The sequence below is a fragment of the Ornithorhynchus anatinus genome, chromosome 10 (genome assembly GCF_004115215.2).
Source record: "Ornithorhynchus anatinus isolate Pmale09 chromosome 10, mOrnAna1.pri.v4, whole genome shotgun sequence".
Classification (NCBI taxonomy): Eukaryota; Metazoa; Chordata; class Mammalia; order Monotremata; family Ornithorhynchidae; genus Ornithorhynchus; species Ornithorhynchus anatinus.
In genome coordinates, this window is record NC_041737.1 from 40,212,565 (window position 1) to 40,235,254 (window position 22,690).

General features: G+C 48.1%; 1 protein-coding gene across 2 annotated transcripts in view; it reads right to left on the reverse strand.

Annotated features, from left to right (window-relative positions):
* The window catches only part of CTTNBP2 (cortactin binding protein 2), a 127,759-nt gene extending 105,332 nt beyond the window's left edge, over window positions 1-22,427 (reverse strand). Inside the window, exons 1-2 of one of the 2 annotated variants that reach the window (XR_005660399.1) lie at window positions 22,210-22,427; window positions 8,986-9,093 (exon numbers count right to left, since the gene is read on the reverse strand). Coding sequence is in view for 1 of the 2 variants with exons in the window: in NM_001242735.1 (NP_001229664.1) it covers window positions 8,986-9,093; window positions 22,210-22,281 (180 nt within the window). In the remaining variant the exon portion in view is untranslated. 2 annotated transcript variants of the gene reach the window in all.
* Window positions 22,428-22,690: the final 263 nt, after the last annotated feature.

The following is a 22,690-nucleotide window of genomic DNA, read 5'->3' on the forward strand; positions in this document are numbered from 1 at the left end:
CAAACACAAGAAATTTCAATTTTCATGAATTCAGCTCTGCTCAGCATAACTTAATTTGATGTTTTTCTTACCTGACTGCATGCAATTAGAGGGAATTTTCCTTACCAGGGAAGGCGATGCACTTTCAAGCTCTTACTTAGCCAAAATGTTGCTAATGAAACACAACCATATTGTTTGTCACTGTTTAACAGGAAAGCCTGGGGCATACATACAGGAATAATTTTGCCTACTGTTTGCAGGTAAGAATTTTACATGCCTGAACCACTGGACATTCTTAGACATGGAAATGCTATGCTTTTTTCCAAAACTGGAGTTAGATTTATTAAGACAGATTTTTCAAATTGCTAAATTCAAGGTGTGAATTAAAAGTGGGCAAACTATACTCTCCAACCACCCTTCATGCCTGAAACCTGCATCTTCCTGCTGGCCAACCAGATTATTTTCCTTCCTTGAACTCACAGGTTAAAGCTGGTCTCCTTTCCCGCTTCTCCAGGAAGCATTCTCATTAGATTTCTCATACCCACTCTCCATTACTCCAGCAGAACACTAACCAAACTCTCCCAGTAACTAGTCTTTAATCATTGTGTGTTTCTATGTGTGTAAGCTCATCCCTAATAACCATAATAGTAATAATAATAATCGTTGAATATGTTAAGCAGTTCCTCTGTGTCGAGCACTTTTCTAAATAGTGGGGTACACACAAGTTAGTCAGGTTGGACACTGTCCCTGACCCACATGGGATACACAGTTTAAATAAGAGGGAGAAGAGGTATTCAATCCCCATTTTACAGAGTTAAGTGATTTGCCCTGGGTCACAAAGCAACCAATCGGAAGAGCCAGGATTAGAACCCAGGTCCTCTGACTCTCAGGCCTGTGCTCATTCCACTAAACTACGGTGCTCCCCCCCCCGTCACTTGACTGTAAGCTTATCCTCTAGACCATCTGCTCACTGCGGGCAGGGAATATGTCTATCAGTTCTGTTGTTCTGTTGTACTGTACTCTCCCAAGTGCTCAGTACAGTGTTTGCCAAACAGTAAGCACTCAATAAATACCACTGATCGATTGATTACAGGCTTGGCTATCCCCTCAATCCTCTGGAACTGGAAATTCCACCTCAGTACTTGATCATATTCCACACAAGGTCCACGAGGGCCAGGAACCCTGAGGGCACGCATTAAATGCTTACCAACTGACTATCACATGGAGAAATGTTGACTGTCAAGGCTGAAACACTGTTTTTAGGTTGAAGAGGTTTCCGGTTACTGACTTAGAGGAAATACCTGGATACCCGAGGGTAAGTAATGAGAGCTAATACCAACTGAGTCGTGGAAAAGAAGCAGTTTTTTGTTAGGTTTTTTTTTTTTTAAATAGCATTTATAAAGTGCTTACAATGTGTCAAACACGGTTCAGTGCACTGGAATAAAATAAAAGTAAATTAGGTTGGACACAGTCCCTGTCCCGCATGAGACTCACAGACTAAGTAGGAGGAAGAACAGGAAAACTGAGGCATGAGAAGTTAAATTACTTGTCCAAAGTCACACAATAAGCATTTGGCAGAGCCGGGATTAGAATCCAGGACCTCTGACTCCCAGGCCCATGCTATTTCCACTAGCCCATGCTGCTTCTCTAAGTAGTGCTAAATGAGACCTCTTCTGTCTGGTATGAGAATGGTGGGGAAATTTAGTTTGGAATGAGGCAGAATGTTGTTTAGAGACACTTTTTCCGGCTCCTTCCACTCTTAGGGTCAACAGTGGATATCCAAACTGGGACACTAGGCACCTTTTTAGCATTTGAGTGACATACCCAAGACCATCTTCTTGCTAAGGGATTTCATTCAGGATCGAGGATCATACTAAGCGGTCTAGTCTCAGATATAGCAATCTGAAGTGGAAGTGGGATTTGAGGGAGGAAGTTGTGGAACCAGGAGCTGCAGGAATTATCTGGGTGCCAAGAGGCAAAATGGAAAACAGTGTGAGCTCTGGAATTGCCATGCTGACAAAGAATGCTCTCCTGGTGTCCACACTGTCAATCAGTTGATAGTATGTGTTGAAAATGCGTTGTGTGCACAGCATTATGCTAAGTGCTTGGGTGAGTGTAATGATATTAGTAGTCATGGCCCCTGCCCTCAAGGAGCTTCCTAGCTGGCACGGGAAACAGACACTGAAATAAATTACAAATAGGAGGAAAAAGGAGAAGGAGATACGGATTCTAATCCCGGCTCCGGCACTTGTCTGCTGTGTGACCTTGGGCTAGTCACTTAACTTCTCTGTGCCTCAGTTCCCTCATCTGTAAAATGGGGATTGAGACTGTGAGCCCCACATGGAACAAGGGATCGAGTGCCTGTATCCACTCCAGTGTTTAGTAAAGTGCCTGGGATATAGTAAGGGCTTAACAAATACCATAATTATTGGTATTATTATGTGTATAGGAGTTGGAGCTTAAGTAATAAGTAATCATCTGCTTTACGGCATTCAATCAGCTCTTCACCTCCTACCTCACCTTGTTGAGCTCCTACTACAAATCAGCCCACACACTTTGCTCCTTTAATGCCAATCTCTACTCTCTGTGCCTCAATCTCGTTCCTCTCACCACCTCCTCACATCCGCCAAACTCTCTTCCCCTCTTCAAAGCCTGAGAGCTCACCTCCTCCAGGAGGCCTTCCCAGACTGAGCCCTTCCTTTCCCTCTGCCCTTCCTCTCCTCCTCATTCCCCCTACTCCCTCGCTCTGCTCTACCCCCTTCCCCTCCCCACACATGTATGTATTTGTATATATTATTTGTTACTCTATTTTATTAATGATGTGTAAAAATCTATGATTCTATTTATCTTGATGGTACTGATGCCTGACTTCTTGCTTTGTTTTGTTGTTTGTCTCCCCCTTTTAGACTGTGAGCCCATTGTTGGGCAGGGATTGTCTCTATCTGTTGCCAAATTGTACATTCCAAGCACTTAGTACAGTGCTCTGCACACAGTAAGCACTCAATAAATATGATTGAATGAAAATGAATGAACCTACCCCTTGCTCTCATCTTCCCTCTGGCCTGGAACTCCAAAAGATCAACACTCTCCCTATCTTCAAAGCCTTACTAAAATCATATCTCCTCTGAGAGGCCTTACCTGACTAAGCCCTTATTTCCCCTATTTGCCCTCCCTTCTGTCATTCAGCGCTTAGAACAGTGCTTGGACCATAGTAAGCACTTAACAAATAACATCAATATTATTATTATCTTTGCATTTGGAACTGTACCCTTTAGACAGTTCGTATCCAGCCTATCCCTAGTCCCACAGCACCTATGGACAGATACTTGTAATCTGCCATTTCCCCTATCTGTAATTTATTTTATTTTTTGTCTCTCATCCCAGCTAATAATAATCATAATTATTATGATTATTATGGTATTTGTTAATCACTTACTTATGTGCCGAGCACTGCTCTAAGTCCTGGGGCAGGTGCAAGGCTATCAGGTTGGAACCAGCCCTTGTCCTGCAAGGGACTCTCAGTCTAAGTAGGAGGGTGAACAGGTATCGGATCCCCATTTTACAGATGAGGAACTGAGGCACAGAGAAGTTAAGTGATTTGCCCAAGGTCACACAGCAGAGACGTGCCAGAGCCAGGATTAGAACCCCGTGCTCTTTTCACTAGGGCCCGCTGCTAGATTTAGAACTGATCAGTTCAAGCTCCTCCTTTTCTACAAAAATAACTGTGCCTTTACACACACATTAATTTTCAAGTAAACTGTCTAATCGAACCATTAATGATCACTTAATGACATAATTGCCAGTAAATCATTTCTGCCTCCAATACAATGAAATTTAAGGTACAGTCATTGCACCAGAAGGCACGCAAACACACAGAGACAAACACAAAACTAGCAATGCTTCGAGCAATCCTAGCACATTTATGGGACTTCAATAGAACTAATCATTCATTCTGACAGAGAAATGGAAGATTTTGGAAATTAGTCCTCTGTTAGCTGGATTCATTAGCACTACCCCCTTAGGAACTGGTCTGTTAACGCACGGACTCGGAGATCAGATTTCTTCCCATTTTCCTTCAGAAGCACTGCACTGTTCACAGGAACCTGCTAACCTGCAATCTATACTCCTAAATACTGCTTTGAGAGAATCATCAATGGTAATTACTGATGAGGGAGACTGTATTCCCTCTATTGATGGGAGAGAAGCCATATTGATGCTCTAGATAGTCCCTTCATTAATTCTCTAATATCAGAATGGTACAAGATCCATTTCCCTTGCATTCTTTTTCTTTTGGAGACAATTCACAAGCTCTCTGGAGGTACTGTACTCTCACAGGCAGAAATCAATGAATAGTACACCTGATTATTTTCGGTGGCTCTAAGTAAAAAGGTCCCTTCAGAGGGCAAGGGAATCAGTGGCTAATGAAAAGGTGTCCCAAGCTTTAACAATTCAGACCCCTAGAAAGAATTAAGCAGCATCTGAAATGGATGCTGTGGGCTGAATACACAACCTAGAGGTGATGTAAGTCCATAAAGTACTCTGAAGGTCCATCCTGGCTCAACCCCATGGCTCATCCCATCCAGGATTCTGTCTCCAGAACAATTCTGTGGCCCAGTGGCATGCACAAAGGCCCGGGAGTCAGAGGTCTTGAGTTCCAATCCTGCCTCCTTCAGTATGGCCTTGGACGAGTCATTTAACTTCTCTGTGCCTCAGCTATCTCATCTGCAAAATGGGAATTCGGTACCTCATCTCCCCCTTACGTAGATGGTGAGCCCCATGTGGGACAGGGACTGTGTCCAACCTGATTATGTGAATCTACCTCAGTGCTCTGTAGAGTGTTTGGTAAATTGCTTAAAAATGTCATTATTACTATTATTACTAATAACCAATCAATGGCATCAATGCATGCCGGTGCAGAGCACTGAACCAAGCACTTGGGAAAGTACAGTACAACAGAGGTTCCCTGCCCACAATACAGTCTTAACCTTGACCCTATCTTGAGCCCTAATGCTGACCCTTGACATAATCCAAATCCTCTTCATATATCCAGCTCTGTCCTAGTTTTACACCTTACCTCAGCCTCATCCTTAACTCAAATCCTTCATTCTAACTTCAGATCTGGATCTCGCCTTTATCCCTGGAGAGGTTTTACAACAGTTGAGATTGTTGAAGAATGAATTTACATTTTGGGTATCATTGATGATTGAAAATCATCTGGGATTAGATTTTAGAAAATCATATTAGGTGATTTGTCACCCCTGTATCTGATCTACACTGTAGTGTGGTTGGATTTCGAGAAGCCGGGTCTGGTGTTTTGTGGAACAATTTCTCACGAGCTAAAGAGCTTGTGCTGGAAATCTCCAGATGGGTTTAACAGAGTTGTCATTATTTCCACATCACTTCGGCTTCTGGAAATGGCTATTTGTGTTTCTCATTTCTAACCTGCCCACCTCTGATTATTCCTGCTTCTGGGACCCGGATTTGCTACTGTTGGAAGAGTGCCAACTAATTTCCAAGAGTGTCTTCCCCAAGTTCACACAGTGGGCAAATGGTTGAGTCCAAATTAGAACCCAGGTCTCTTGACTCCCAGTCTTGTGTTCTTCCCACTAGGCTACACTCTTTCTCTGGGGTTAAAGTTTTACAGCCAAAACCCCCGATTCACTTCCTAGAAATGAAAAGTCGATAAACACGCCCCAGATCTCATTATGCTCATAAAGACTCCACACTTTCTTCCTTTAGCAAGACTCTCTGCTGCGGCTTTTATTGTCGACCCCTTGTTGCTCTTTAAGGACGATTCCCCAAAATGTGGTGTGGATGCTAAGGCAGAACACAAACAGAGAACATATACTCAATTGTGGAAATTGAACGAGGGGAAGAGAGGGAGCTGCTGAATACAGGGTGCCTCTCCTGTTCAGTAGGGGGTTGGAAATGGGGCAGGGAGGCAGGAGAGAGAGGAAGCATTAGCTGTCAGTGGATTGGGCCACAGTGGGCTCTATTGTAGGAACCTGCAGGTGATGGGGCTTTTGCACTTTCTCCAGCCTTAGCGGGGTCCTCACTGTCATTGGATTCTGGTTCAACACCTGATCTCTGTCCATTAAAGGGAGCACTGAGTACGCTCTTAGCTGTGAAGGGGAAGCAGGGTGAATACGGCCTATAAACCAGCTGGGTAAATGCCTGCTTTGGCGAAGCTCTTTCCTCAAAAAAACCCTTTTTACTTTGGTCAGCAGGAGCACATTTTCCTCTTTTGTGAAGTGCCTGGCCATCAGAGGTGAGATCCTCCACCAACTGACTCCCTCCCTCAGCACCTCACTCCTGTCCTGCTACACACCGACTTGGGCTCTCCACCAATCAATTGTATTTACTGAGCATTTACTGTACTGTATTAAGCACTTGGGAATGTAAAATGTAACAATATAACAGACACATACCCTGCCCACAGTGAATGTACAGTCTAGAGGGGGAGACAGACACAAGTAAATTAATTACAGGTTTGTGCATTAATTCTGTTGGGGGGTGTTAATAATAATAATGGTACTCGATAAGCACTTACTATGTGCCAAGCACATTTCTAAGAGCTGGGATAGATATAAGAATATCAGGTTGTCCCACGTGGGGCTCGCAGTCTTAATCCCCATTTTACAGATACAGTAACAGGCACGGAGAAGTTAAGTGATTTGCCTCAGATACAGGGGTGATGAATCACCTAATATGATTTTCTAAAATCTAACCCCAGATGATTTTCCATCATCAATGATTCCCAAAATGTAAATTTATTCTTCAACAATCTCAACTGTTGAAAAGCCTCTTCAGGGCATGGTGGGAGGGGGCAAGGTGACTCAATGTTCCCCTGCTCGTTCTCCACCCTCCAGCTTCTAAGCCATCGCTCACGCCATCACTCGTGCCATCCTCACTTAGAGTGCCCTCCCTGAACCACTTCCCCTAACCACGTCCCACCCTTTCTTCAAGATTCTACTCAAGATCTCCCTTCCTGAATAAAGCCACAAACTGGACTAGTAGAAAAAATACAGTCCTGGGAGTCAGGAGACTCTCAGGGGAAGTGAGTAGGGGAGCCCGACACTCCTGGCAAACCTATTTAAGTCGATCAGTCACAATCAATCAATCATATCTATTGAACATCTACTGAAAAATGTACTGAATGCTCCGGGGAGTATGCTAGAATCCCATTTAATAGTAATAATAATGATGGCATTTGTTAAGCGCTTACTATTGGCAAAGCACTGTTTTAAGCGCTGGGGAGGATACAAGGTCATCAGGTTGTCCCACGTGGGGCTCACAGGTCTTAATCCCCATTTCACAGTTGAGGGAACTGAGGCACAGAGAAGTGAAGTGACTTGCCCAAAGTCACACAGCTGACCTGCGGCAGAGCTGGGATTTGAACCCATGACCTCTGAGTCCCCAGTCCATGCTCTGTCCACTGAGCCACGCTGCTTCTCTAGACTGTGAGCCCGTTGTTGGGCAGGGATTGTCTATCTGTTGCCGAATTGTACACTCCAAGCGCTTAGTACAGTGCTCTGCACATAGTAAGTGTTCGCTAAATATGATTGAATGAATGAATAAATAGAATCGGGAGATCCTGAAGAAGCAGTGTGGCCCCAGTGGATAGAGCGAGGGTCTGAGAGCTAATCCCAACTCCGACACTTGTCTGCTGGGTGACCTTGGGCAAGTCATGACCTTGGGCAAGTCACTTCCCTTCCTCTGTGCCTCACTTATCTCTTCTGAAAAATGGGGATTAAGACTGTGAGCCCCACGTGGGACATGGACTGTGCCCAACCTGATTAACTTATATCTACCCCAGGACTTCATACAGTGCACGCCACATAGTAAGCACTTAAATACCATTAAAAAAAAATGTTGACATAACACCTACTCTGAAGGAATTTATAACGTAGCAGGGAAGACAGACATAAAGTAAATTATAGATAGGAGGAAGTAACAGAGTATGTAAGATATAAATAATAATGTTGGTATTTGTTAAGCGCTTACTAGGTGCCGAGCACTGTTCTAAGAGCTGGGGTAGACACAGGGGAATCAGGTTGTCCCACGTGAGGCTCACGGTCTAAATCCCCATTGTATAGATGAGGCAACTGAGGCACCGAGAAGTTATATGACGCCCAAAGTCACAGAGCTGACAAGTGGCCGATCCGGGATTCGAACCCATGACCTCTGATTCCAAAGCCCGTGCTCTTTCCACTGAGCCATGCTGCACTTAACCCAAGAGCAGGCCAGGAAACACCCAATTCCCAAGAAATGAAAGCCGCCATGACCATAAACATTCTACGACATTATGAGGACAAGGGAGAATTTAAAGCTAAAAGGGGAAAAAAATGAGTTGCTCAGATAGACACAACTTTTAATACCAACCCAGGGATGATACCTGGGGGAGCCAATTAGAAAACGCCATCCGTGTCAAGAATGTTATAGTAATTTCCCACCAAGACATTTAGTTTTGATGAGGCCTGTGGGTAATCAGTAGCATGACAAGAATCCTCGGGAGGCTGGTGTGGAAACTGCTGAAAAATGTTGCTGGAAATAAGAAGTCATAAATCACACCATGCAGACACCATTAAATTGAAGAACAACAAAGTATTCCCCTCACTGCAAAAATCCTCTTCCCTCTCTGGCCTCCCCCTCGCCTGGAACACCACCAAGCTCCTAGCGCCGAGAAAACATCTGATTTACCCAAGTTAGCAGAGAGCTCAAAAACGCTCCAGGGTTTAATGTACAATGTTCGGCGCCCACCAAACCCCAAAGCATTTAGCTTGCCACCCCACCCTTGGATTTCTCACTTCTTCTTCAGCTAGGCTGAATTCACTCCTCCCCGAATTTCCTCCCAACAGAACTTCTGAATTGGAACGAAGGACATCCCGATTAGTCGGCCAGCAAGGCAGGGGCGAATGGGTTTCGCCTGGGGTCTGGAGTTCCCTTGGCCAGAGCGGGGATCACCAACGTAGAGCAAAGAGAGATGAAACCCAAGAAGCCACTCACCCTCAGGGCCTCAATGACGACGTCCCTGGCTTCCAGCTCCCCTTCCATGACGCTCAGGAGCATCCGCAGTTCGGCTTTGCTGAGGGTGTCCACGTCGAACTCCTTTTTCTGCGAAAGAAAAGCACACCGATGAGGACAGAGACAAATGGTCTCTGTGGGACACTTTGGGGCCCCTGGTGGAATCCAGCTGCATTATTTGTGATGGAAACTTGGGTAATGGGACATCAGGTCACCCTTCCCTCTTCATCTCCAGGCACGGGGAGAAGTTCGGGGTTCAAATCCCCAGGCATTCTGGGACTACTACCCTATAAGTTCCAGTGTGCTGTGGAAACTAAACTGAATATGCCCCAGCTCGGTCCTTTAACGTGAGCCAGAGCAGCGTGGAGGTGGGTGCAAAGCCGGCCAACCCGTTTACCCATGACGGCCCCGATTTGGGGAGATGGATCTATTTGACTAAAGTTTCCCCTGGCAGCCTGCCGAAATCTGGGACCGCCTTGCCCAAGGGAATGGGCAGTGGCTTGGAAAGATCTACCAGCTGCTTGAGACATCCAGTGACTATCTGGGCAACTGCGGAATACCCAGCATAGCAAAGGGGTCAGGCAAGGGGATGATCTCAGGGCTCCACCGCCACTTCCGGCTCCTGCGTAGAGGGGTACCATTCAGGGACATTCCTCATCTACAGAGGTCCTACTCCCATCCTCCAAAAATTCTTCACACACCAAGTCGGCATCACGGAGGCTTAGGGGGAAGGAGGTGGACTAATTTTGGGTTTGTTCCATCATATGTATTAGCTCTCTTCCTGCACTATTCCCTAGGTTGTACTCTCACTCCTCCCAAGCTAACTTTCTAACTGTTGCTCCGAACTCTCAACCTTCCCATCTCTGAGCCCTGAAGCTCTCTTCCTCCTCCTCATTATTGCCATTGTTATTATTATTTTTATTATTCTATTGTACTCTCCCGAGAGCTTAATACTGTGCTCTCTACCTAGGAAGTACTCAATGTCATTATTGATTGAATATCATTATTAATATTATGGCATTTATTAAGCACTTACTACGTGCCAAACACTGTTCTGGGATAGATAACAGTTAATCGGGTCGGACCAAGTTCCTGTCCCATAAGGGGCTCAGCCTAACTAGGACAGAGAACAGGTATTAGATCCCCATTTTACAATTGAGGAAACTGAAGTACAGAGAAGCTATGCGACTTGTCCAAGATCACACAGCACGTAATTGGCAGACCCAGGACTAGAACCCAGGTCTCCTGACTCCTAGGCCTGTGCTCTTTCCACTAGATCACACCGCTATTCTTTAAATCTATCACATCATGACTCTCCCCAGCTTGAAATCCCATCTCCTCCATGAACTCTTCCTTTATTAATCCTCAATATCCCAAGTCATACGTACAGTGCTCAGCACACAGTGAGCGCTCAATAAATACGACTGAATGAATTCCAAAATACTCAACATTTATACATTTATATTCATCCTCAATACTTAGATATATATATGTATACATCTCTCCATACGCATTTATCATCTTTTAATCTACTGCACCCTGCCATACTTTGTCGTATCTTTGCATTTATTCACCTTTTAATTAATCTACAGCACCCTGCCAAACTCTTTCGTATCTTCTTCCTCCCTCCTGTTCCCTCTATTGGTAAATAATTTGCTCTCTCTCCCCATTTGACTGTAAGCTCCTTGAGAGCAAGAGATGGGTCTTTTGCTTCTGTTATATATTCCCAAGTACCGCTAAATACAGTAGGCCCTCAGTGAACAGCAATGACCTTGGCCCAGTGGACATCCACATATTTTTTTTATGGTGTTCGTTAAGTGCTTACAGGTGCTGTATTAAGTGCTGAAGTAGATACAAGTTAATCAGGTTGGACAGAGTCCAGGGCCCACATGGGGCTCCCAGCCTTAACCCCCATTTTACAAGTGAGTTAACTGAGGCACACAGAAGTGAAGTGACTTGCCCAAGGTCACCCAGCAGACAGGTGGCAAAGCCAGGATTAGAACCCAGGTCCTTCTTACTCCGGGGCCCATGCTCAATCCACTGGGCTACGCTGCCTCTCTGGAGGCTCTCCAGTCTACAGGGTTCAGAAATTATTCCACTTTCCTCTTGGAGCCCCACTAGGAAATTTGATCCTGAGGCTTCTGTTAGGATTTGGGAGAGGTTGTATTGACATTAGGCTTCTCCAACGATGTCAGTCCATCACTGGCAGAGGATAACAGGAGAGGACTAACAGTACTGGACTCCATGGGCATCCTTCTGGAATCTCTCAAACTCTAAGAGGGCCCAAGAGGAGCATAAGAGTCCTCAAAGTTCTCCTTAGCCAGGTCTAACCCACTTGTGTGGCCTCAGATACAGCTTGAGTCAACAGCGTGGCAGGCAAGGAGAGGGCAGAGGTGGCGTGTCAGAGGGACATGTAGAGTTGGTCGTACCAGCTTGCAAGATGCTTACAATTTGCTCTCCCCATTACTGGGGCCTGTCCACAGATCCTTTTTCATGGGGACAGGTACAAATTGGTTTGAAAGCCATCCATATCTCTTCCTCACCTTTGAAGACATGAGGGTCAGAACCTCATGAGCCTCATGAGGTGAGCTCGATCTCTGACCAAACTGAGAATCTTCTCAGGCCTCAAATCGCAGGGCCATGAGCTAGCCTTTTCTTTCATCCATCCACATGTGGTGGTTTTGTACATGCACAAGAGCCTTCATAGTTACTGAAGTAGTCCAGCAGTCCCTGGGGCAATCGTGCAAGTATAGCAGTACTTCTTGTTAGTGAGGTCTGAATCACTTCTAGGCCCATAGAGACTTCAGCCCGGCCTGTCTCAGAACTGCACCGTTTTTGGATGCCACGATGTGGAAGAGAAGTAGCGTGGCCCCAGGGATAGATCATGGGCCTGGGAATCAGAAGGACTTGGGTTCAAATTCCAGCTCTGCCACTTGCCTGCTGGGTGACCGTGGGTAAGTCACTTCACTTCTCTGTGCCTCAATTACCTCATCTGTAAAATGGGGACTGAGACAGTGAGCCCCTTGTGGGATAGGGACTGTTTCCAACCCGATTTGCTTGTACCCACCCCAGTTCTTATTACAGTGCCTGGCATGTAGTAAGTGCTTAACAAATGCCACAATTATTATTATTAGTCTATGCTGACTAAAATGGGATAGAGACATCCAGCACCCACAGGACTCTAATTCCCTCATCATGCAGCCTAAAATCAACCAGATTTACAGGGATCTGGAGCCAGGGTATTCTGTGAAAGGGGCAACCTGCTTTAGGAAATCCCTGCCTGGCCAGACTAGATGACTTCAATGGATTACACCAGCCATTTCCAATAGGAGCGGTGCAGAGAGCTACCCAAAAGGCTTTCAGGTTTGATGTTTTATTAATATTGTTCCTGGTTGCTTCAAAAGTTTCAATTAATTGAATTCTTTTATTATACTTGCTTCCAGAAGCTTCTTGAGTAAAGCTCTTAATCTCCAGGACTAACGTTTAATCGATTGCCCTGCAAATATTCTGGATTGGGAGTGCTAGCAACAAAAAAATCTCCTGTAGAAATACAGGACCATTCATTCATTCATTCATTCGTATTTATTGAGCATTGATTGCTTGCAGAGCACTGTACTAAGCGCTTGGGAGGGTACACTACAACAATAAACAGACACATTCCCTGACCACAACGAGCTTACAGCCTAGAGGGGGCTTCATTTGGAGGATATGTGGTGGGCCACAAAGGACTTCTTTCAGAAGGCCGGGCAGTCCAACTCAGATCTCTCTGTCTCATAACCTTCAATCTGCCTCAGTTTTCCCAACCATGAAGCCAGACACTTATCCCCAGCCATCTCCAGGGATTGCACGCTTGCCAGGCATGCCGAAGGGGATGAATTTGCCAAATAGAATGGGCTTCAGACCCTGGTAATTTGGGCAATTTGGGATGAGCCTGCCAAAGAAACAAAAAAAAACCACCTGAAGTGCCTGCAATTTGGGGGCCAACTGGAAAAAGAAGATCTGTTCCCATCATAAATGGCACTGGGGCCCACACGATCTGCCCTTTCCTCTCCACCCAAACGGCTCCCTTACTGCTACGGGCTCTCGTTATATCCCGGCTAGACTACTGTGTCAGCCTTCTCTCTGATCTCCCTTCCTCCTCTCTCGCCCCGCTCCGGTCTATTCTTCACTCCGCTGCCCGGCTCATCTTCCTGCAGAAATTATCTGGGCATGTCACTCCCCTTCTTAAACACCTCCAGTGGTTGCCTATCAACCTCCGCTCCAAACAAAAACTCCTCACTCTAGGCTTCAAGGCTCTCCATCACCTTGCCCCTTCCTACCTCTCCTCCCTTCTCTCTTTCTACCGCCCACCCCGCACGCTCCGCTCCTCTGCCGCCCACCTCCTCACCGTCCCCCGGTCTCGCCCGTCCCGCCGTCGACCCCCCGGGGCCACGTCCTCCCGCGGTGCCAGAACGCCCTCCCTCCTCACCTCCGCCAAACTGATTCTCTTCCCCTCTTCAAAACCCTACTTAAAACTCACCTCCTCCAAGAGGCCTTCCCAGACTGAGCTCCCCTTCTCTCTCTACTCCCTCTACCAGCCCCCCTTCACCTCTCCGCAGCTTAACCCTCTTTTCCCCCCATCTCCCTCTGCTCCTCCCCCTCTCCCTTCCCATCCCCTCAGCACTGTACTCGTCCGCTCAACTGTATATATTTTCGTTACCCTATTTATTTTGTTAATGAAATGTACATTGCCTCGATTCTATTTAGTTGCCATTGTTTTTACGAGATGTTCTTCCCCTTGACTCTAGTTATTGCCATCGTTCTCGTCTGTCCGTCTCCCCCGATTAGACCGTAAGCCCGTCAAACGGCAGGGACCGTCTCTATCTGTTGCCCACTTGTTCATTCCAAGCGCTTAGTACAGTGCTCTGCACATAGTAAGCGTTCAATAAATACTATTGAATGAACTCTGTAAAGTGAAACCTTCCCAGTAACATCAAAGGCCAACAGCCAGGAGGAGAATGGGAAAGTTGGAATGAGAAGATGGAGGAGGAAGAGGAAAGTGGGGCAGTGATTCCCCCCTTACCGGACTCCGGCCGGGAATGACAATTAGAATTGCTGGTCTTATCTGGCACATGTTTTGTGAGCTCAGAGACCAGGGTCCGAGAATCAAGAAGAAGGCGGGGGGGGGGGGGTGAGGCCGAGGTGAGCTTTCATTTTTACCATCCAAAGAATCCCTAATTGAAAAACCCTCCATCCTTACAGCCACAGAGAAGGAAATGACTCAAAAACATGTGACGTGCTCCAAAAGTAAAAAAATAATTCAAAGCATTAGAAGGATAATTTTAAAAGAGTGTATTGGCTTAAGAGAAACCCAATGATTGTGGCTCATAGAAAGCTAAAGTCAGAAGGCACCACCTAATTTTCAACATATTCTCTCCCAAGAACTTTCAGTCAGTGCAATCAGAGGCACCAGACAGGAGTTTTATCCTCACTACTGGCCTTAAACCCTCCAGGCACCTATTAAATCAGACAAAAAAACTATGGCCTACCAAAGCAAAGGCCACAGATACGGCTCTGTAACTGCCAACCAAATATTTATAGCATTTGTCAATGAGAAAAAGCCATCTCTCTCAAATCTGTCCCTGCTCACACAGGAAACAACATAAAAAGAATTTCTTTTAAGTCCCCCCTTGCCCTATTTCTCTATCTATTTGAACTGAGGAAAAAGAGGCTTCGAACCTGGCCTGAAATCCAACACAGCTGGAAAAAGGGTGAGGAGGAGAAGTGCGGTCTTGAAGGACAGCAAACTGCCTTAAGATGGTCCAGTTTCCATTTGCTCCAAGCCTTCTGGAAGTTTCTCCCTTCCATTGCTCCTAGCTAGGCCTGAGAGACCAGTGAATCCTCCCAATCTCAGCCGAATTATTCCCTGCCATGGCAAATGTCAGAGGATGATAAAAAACTGGAGTATGAATGCCGGCTCGGCATCAGGTGTCTGAGTAGGAAGGCTTCCGATGGCCACTCAGTAAACTGTCAAGTGGAGAAATGTCCCTGATGGGGATTGTGTGGTAGTCCCAAGTCTCCAGGGGTCTAGGTCTGCTCTCAGGAGGGACTAGGCCAAGAAGGAGCAGAGAAGTGGTAGCCACAACCCTCCCGCATCCTCTGGGTTCAGTACTGCTTTTCTCGTCTCACGGAAGGGGAGGCACAAGAAGATTAAGCGACTTTTCCGCAGTCACCTAGTGAATTACCCAGGACTGCAGGGATCGCCGCCCATATTGTCACAGCCTCAGGCTGCCATGTCGCCTCCTCTTTCGTGCCTCTATTAAGCCACCCAAAAATCATCGGCGAGGAATGGTAAAGCCCTTTGATAAGGGATTCTGGGTTAAGCCCAACCAACAGCTGGCTGATGGGTTAGGAATCCTGTGGTTGAAAATACTTCTCCGGAGCTTTAATGGTTGGTTCCATCCTTGATCTCCAGCATTTCCTTCCCCCATTCGTGAATCAGTGACATTTCTCAGCCTATCACTTAGCAGAGGTGTAGGAAGGAGTAAAAATGAAATGAACCAGAAAGAAAGAAGGTTAAAAAGCTTGGAGGAAGGACCAGTAAACCTAGGCTTAAAAAAGGCTAAAATGAATAACAGGGAAGGATGCATGAGGGGCATGGGCAAGGTTCCAAATGCTTCCTTTTCAATAGACCCAGCTCTCAACATGTGGACAGAGAGAATGATAATGATAACTGTGGTATTTGTTAAGCGTTTGCTATGTGCCAAGCACTGTACTAAGCGCTGGGGTAGACACAAGATAATCAGGATTGGATACAATCTCCGACCCACATAGGGCTCACAGCCTTAATCCCCATTTTGCAGATGAGGTAACAGAGGCACAGAAAAGTGAAGTGACTTGCCCAAGTTCACAAAGCAGGCAAGTGGCAGAGCTGGGATTAGAATCCAGGTTCTTCTGATTCCCAGGCCTGTGCTGTTTCCACTAGGCCACGCTGATTTTCCTACAGATCAGAGAAGGGTGCTCTGTTTCCCTCCTCTGCATTTACACCAGTGAAATCAAATGGGATTTCTTTTCAGGAGCTCAAAACTCATTAAGACAATCGCCTTTCTGGAGCAAAGGCCTCCATACTCAATTTCACCCAGCCCCACTGGAACCCAGAGGTTCAAGCTTCTGCTTTAATGATGATGCAGAATCTCAGCATCAGAGCCCATATCTTCTGAGCAAACTCTTTTGCCCTTTAAATGAGACTATGTTTTCAAACCAAAGCCTTTCCGGAAGCAAAAACATTCATTCCCCGTAGCTGTCTTAACCTGGCCGCACGGCACTAGCTAGAACATTTTTAATTGCTCCTTAGCCTGTGGAAAGTGTGTGAATGCTTCACGTGTGCCCGGAAGCGCACACACACACACATTTCTGGGAAAAACAGTTCAACCTTTCCTGAACGGTCTGCCCAATCAGGGTTAACGCAGCTCCCAATGTTTTTTACCCATGGCCCTTAAAAATAGCTCCCTGGAGTCATGGCCACATTCATGCGACCAAAATCCTTACCAAGGAAATTTCCCTGCGATGGACCCGATCCTGTCTTTCCAGCTTAGTTCCCGTCCTCTTTGATTTACGAGAAAATAAAATCCTTAGGGCTCCCAAAGTCTTCTCCGCTCTCCTTGCCTCTAGATAGCCCAGTTTCTTTATCTGGGTTTTCCTGGATTTATTTATTTTTTCCCCCGGAGCAAATTTTCCCTCTCAAGATTCAGGGCTCAGCTGAAGCAATCCAGCCCCAGGAAGAAATTCAGGAGTGTGGGGCTAGAGGGAAAACTGCCTTGAGATGAAGAAGGAAGCAGACAAGAAATCCGCTGAGGAGGCAGGGAGGAAAGGAAGAGTGGGAAAGTGAAATGTTTGACAGAAATCATCCTAGTGATTTAGGGCTGCCTTTGCGGGCAGAAAAAGGTCAGTAAACGCCTGAATAACTAATTCAGTCTTCTGACAGTCACATCTTAATTCATCAGGCAACATTTCTAAACTTAACCCTACCTTGCTACACACACGCACACACATACACAAACACAACACAAGAGTACAATAATAGTTGCTTCTGTGTGTGTGACAAACTTAAATTTTGTCAACAGGAGTCTCTTGTTGAGCCTGCCTGCATAATCCCTTTACGTGCAAGGACTTTCTACAACTGAGATACAGAAACCAGAACTGCAAAGTAAAACCGTGTGTCTAGGCTCATAACACCCCCACGAGAAAAGGTTCAAAACAGTTCAAAAACATGAGACTATAGCTAAGTCATTGTATGATCTATCTCCAACACATCTCGGAAGCATGAAGATCACCGACACCCCCTTTTTTAATTCTCTAGGAAAAAACTCAGCATGGCAAACACTAAATCAGGACAGAGGATGTTCCACCTTTTGGTGAAATGGAAATCAACATTTCTACAACTCTTGACCCAAGGCAGAAGCTCGTTCTCCTTCTAAATTAGCGCTCATCGTTTGCCAGCACTGCAGGAAAGGAACCACAGTTAAAGCTGTCATTCCAACAAGATATGCCTTTTCATTGCTAATACCTAAAGCTCACCTGAAAGGTAACAGAAAATTAACCAATGTTTCAGTTACTTTATTTTCGAACATTTTCGGGTAGATGTAAGTCATCTCATCCCTTGTTATTGGCACTTCCAAGAAAACCATTGCCCAAGTATACCTCTGTCATGATTGCCATGGCAACAATGTGTATACCTAGTATTCTTTAGTACACCAACTGCTGTACTTTGTTCAGGAAAGTCCAGAATGACAGGAATGCTGGCCACATTCCCAAATAGAGCACTACAGAATACACCACTCTTTTTGACTCTTAAATTCCTTGGTGACCGTTAAAAGCAATGTTCCTCCCTCTCCCCCACCCACATCTTTCATTCAAATTCCTTAGTGACAATAATAAAACTAATAATAATAATAAAAACAGGTTACAGTACTCATTTCCAATTGACCTGTACAGTCCCCTGAGTTTTTCCAAAGTGGACAGATCAATACGACAAAGGTCGCAATACCAACCTGAGGAACCGAAAGTAAGCTGGTCTCCCCAAATGGCTGTCAAACATGAGCCTCATTTAAATGTCAGAATTGAATATTCTGTCACCCATTTCATGGACGTGTTCAGGATTCAGAGCTCCATGGAGAGGTTTTACAAATTGAATTAAAAACAGTCCACACTGGAAATCACACTGGACTGCAAGCTATAAATTAAGCAGGTTACCAGGCAACAGTCCAAATAGATCAGCTTGTAGAAAATACTGGCATTTTGGAATTGGCACAAAGACCCAGCCTCTCTTTGATGACTTCTTTAGAAGAAAGGTGGCACTCACCATATCATAAAATACACAGCTATTTTGTAATGAGAAAATAACATAAGAGAAGCAAAATGAGCCAAAGAACCATAATTTTCCCCAAGAACAGTCGGAATTTCTAGTCAGCTCCAAACCTGAAGAGGGATTCAATGTCTTGTGTTTCTTTAAACAGTCAAGAGAGTTACAACTTTTCTGCCTAATTTTATTAAATTTAAAAATGTGTCCACAGAATATCAATTATGCCCTATTCATCTATACCGCTTGTTTCATTTTCTCTAAAAAATGAACTTCTTTCATTCATTCAATAGTATTTATTGAGTGCTTACTATGTGCAGTGCACTGTACTAAGCGCTCGGAATGTACAGTTCGGCAACAGATACAGACAATCCCTGTTCAATGACGGGCTTACATTAGAAAGTGAATTTTTAAGAATAAACCCAACACTCATCAAGTGTTATGATTTTCCCTAGCCATTACCTGTAATCTCTGGAAAAAAAAAAAAAGCAGGGAGTGGAAAATCATCATATCTTTAAAAGTACTAAAAGAATGACATTTATTAAAAGCTACTATATTAACTACATCAAAATATGTAGAAAGCACCCCAGATCTAACTTGGGGCTGAAAAAAAGTGTCTGGCTAAGGGCAAACCGAGTCTGCTCTCACCCTGGTAATGTGATTAAATCCCAGGGTAGGTGAACTGAAAATGAAATCCTGGCATACTATGAATTGTTAACCAACCAAAAAGAATATTCACATGACAGCAACAGAAACCCACCAACCCAACGGCCATTTCAAATTGGACCCAGGTGGTCAGTCAGAAGTCCATGGTGGGCTTATGCACCTCTGCTCGAAGGAAAGCCAGAAGGAGAATATTCGAGGGGTCCCGCTGCAGACTATCCCCCTCTAGACTGTAGGCTCCTTGTGGGCAGGGCATGTGTCTGTTCACTGCTCTGCCGCACTCTCCCAAGAGCTCAGTACAGTGCTCTGCACCCCGTAAATGCTCAGTAAATACGACCGACTGCCTGACGGCTCACACGTGCGAGGTGCAATTAGTCTGACAAACTCTACCCTAATGAATAAAGACACGATCTGTGCGTTTCTCTCCTCTTTGAACACTGTATTTGTCGTGCGCTACTATATGCTCAGAGCTGGGGGAATTCATCAATCGGGATATAGTCTCCCGCCCCTCGAGAAGGCTCCATCTCTCCGAGCCGGTCTTCTGCAGGGTGCTTCGAGCGGACTTACCCATTTTAGGCCTAAAACGGGTCTTTCTCCCGGGAATTTTCGGGGACGCGCACCCTTACTTTCCATCCCGGGGGGGGGGGGAGCAGAATGTTCTAAAGTTCTCCGGACTGTGGGTTTCTACGCAGCGACGGTCCAACAGCCTTCTCCTACCTTGTCCCCTCCCCACTCCGTTTTTCCCTGCCCCGGTCCCGGATTCTACCCTGGAGACGGTCCTCCTTCACTTCTCTCCCACGCACCCTATTATCAGGAGCAGCAGTTGAGATGGTAAAAGTTAAATGAGCTCCTGCAATTCACTCTTGCCCTGCTCGGCCTGCGCTGGCATAACGGTGGTCCTTGCTTCTTGTCCCCGCCCCCTCGTCCTCCCCCCCCCCCCCATCTCCCCACCCCACGGCCCACTTAAGAGGGTAGCGAAAGAGGGGGTGAATCCTCATAAGGCAGGCTCATTCCTTGGCATGGACGGCTTTGGCCGGAGCGCCTCGCATTCCATCAGGATCTGGGAGCCCCTTCGAGGACCGTGGGCTCGGGGGACAAAGCAGGAATGATGGAAGGAAAACTTATTGATGCCAAGCCCTGCCAACGGGGAGGGAGGGAAGGAAGGAAGGGGGCGGGGGTGATCCCTGGGCTCACAGAGGGTTTTCCCACAGACAGGGGCCCAGCGACACTCAGAGCCAGGGAGTCTCCATTCTGCCAGGACGCGGCCTACTGCACTGCCCGGCCCCACAGGCGGGCACCGTGCCCTCCCCCACCGCCACCCCCCTAGAGCACCCTCGCCTGTGCCCACGCTACCCTCAACTAGCAGCTGCCCCATCATTTCTCCACTCCTCTCTCCCCCCGGCTCCTCTGCCCCTTGGAGAGGTGACAAGCGCACACCCACGCACAGATGCGAGCACAGTGAACATACAGATTCAGTCACCCTGGGGGATAAACACACACCCCCCACACACACATACGCACACCCTCACGCAGATACAAGCACAAGTGAACACACAGATTTATACCCCTGGGAGATAAACACTCACCCCCGACACACAAACACACAAAATAAGTGAATACCCTCACACAGATGCAAGCGCTAGTGAACACACAGATTCGTACACTCTGGGAGATAAACACACACACACACACACAAAGTGCACACCCTCACACAGATGCAAGCACGAGTGAACATAGGGATTCATACACCCCGGGAGATAAACACACGCACATACACACAAATACACCCTCACACAGATGCAAGCACAAGTGAATAGACGAATTCATACACCGTGGGAGGTACACACACACACACACACCCAAAGTCACACCCTCACACAGACGCAAGCACAAGTGAACATAGGGATTCATACAGACTGGGAGATCAACACACACATACGCACAAGCACACACCACCACACAGATGTAGGCATAGCGAACACTTGGATTCAAACCCCCTGGGAGGTACACACACACAAACACACACATACAAACACCACACACACACAAAAGCACCCCAGTGCACACCCTCAAACAGATGCAAGCATAAGTGAAGACTCGGATTGAAACCCCTGGGAGCTACACACACACACACACACATACACGTAAGCGCTCAATAAATACTACACACATATCTGCACAAGCTCGGCTAGATAAATAGCCAGAGCCCAGCCCCGGGGAGAAAGCAGAGTTAATAGACCGTGGAAGGGTTGCGATGCCAAGAGTAGAGGGGTGGGAGAGATGGTCCGGAAGGGCAGAGCGGGACCCGGGCCTCCTGGCCGGGCCGGGGGTGGAGGGAAGAGGGTCGGGGTGCAGGCGGAGCTGGGGGGGTGGGGGGCGGGCAGGGCCGGAGCCGGGGGAGGAGCGGGTCTATGGCAACGGACCCGGGATGGGGGGGTTGGGGGGGCGCCCCGCTGGGCTGGGTCGGGGGGAAGAGGACACAGATAGGGAAGGGGGACGGAGGTTTGTAGAAGACTCCAAATGGGGGGCGAAAGCAGAGACGGGGGGCAAGGTCTGGGGGGGCGGGGGGAAGGAGGAATGTGCGGGCACAGGACAGAAGGGAGGGAGGGAGGTGCGGGGGGCTTAGGGAGGAAGGGGCTCCGCAGCCCCGACAGTTCCCGGAAAAGCCGGGTCCCCGCCAACCCCGCTCCCAGCCCGCCCGGGAGCCCCCAGCCCGCAGCCCCCAGCTCCAGCCTCCAACCCCAAACCCCGTCCCCAAGTCCCAGCTCCTAGCTCCAGCCCCCAGGGCCAAACCCCAGCCCCAAATCCCAGCCCCCATCCCCGGCTCCCCGTCGCAAATCCCATGCCCAGCTCCCAGCTCCAAGCCGCAGCCCCCAGCTCCCAGCCCCAACCCGCAGCCCCCAGCTCCAGCTTCCGACCCCAAACCCCATCCCCAAGTCCCAGCCCTCGGCCCCGGCTCCCAGCCCTCGGCCCCGGCTCCCAGCCCGCAGCCCGCAGCCCGCAGCCCCCAGCTCCAACCCCGAACCCCATCCCCAGCTCGCAGCCCGCAGCCCCCAGCTCCAGCCCCAACCGGCAGCCCCCAACCCCATCCCCGGCCCCCCATCCCTCCGGTCTCAGTCGGCATGGCCCCCCGCCCGGCCCGGCCCGGCCCGTCCCGTCCCGTCCCGTCCCGTCCCGTCCCGTCCCGGCGGGGTCCCCCGGGTTACCGCCGGCAGTGCGCTGGTGCGGGCCGGGGGTCCGGAGCAGAGGGGCTGCCCGCTGCCCCCGGCCGTCGCCATCTTCCCGGGGGGGTCCGGCCTCGGGGGGGGGAGGGGGAGAGGGGTCCGTCCTGGGGGGTCCGGCCGGGGAGGAGCGGGAGCAGCAGAGCCGTGCGGCCGGGCCGGACTCCTCGGGCTCCGGCTGGGGCTGGGACTAGAGCTGGGGCTGAGCCCCGGCCTTAACCCGCCGTGGTGGTCGGGCGGGCGGGCCGCCTCGGGGCTCCGCCCCCCCGTCCCGCCCCCGCCCCCGCCCCTTTAACCTCCTGCGCGCCGGCCGGGGCTCAGGGAGCCCACCCTACCGACCGCCGCCCACCGCCCGGAGGTCAGGCCCGTCCCTACCCTCTCCCTCCTCCGGGGGGATTGGCCTCCCGCCCTCGCTCACCGCCCTGTCCCCCCCAACCCGGCCCCTCGCGGGGACCCCGGAGCCCCA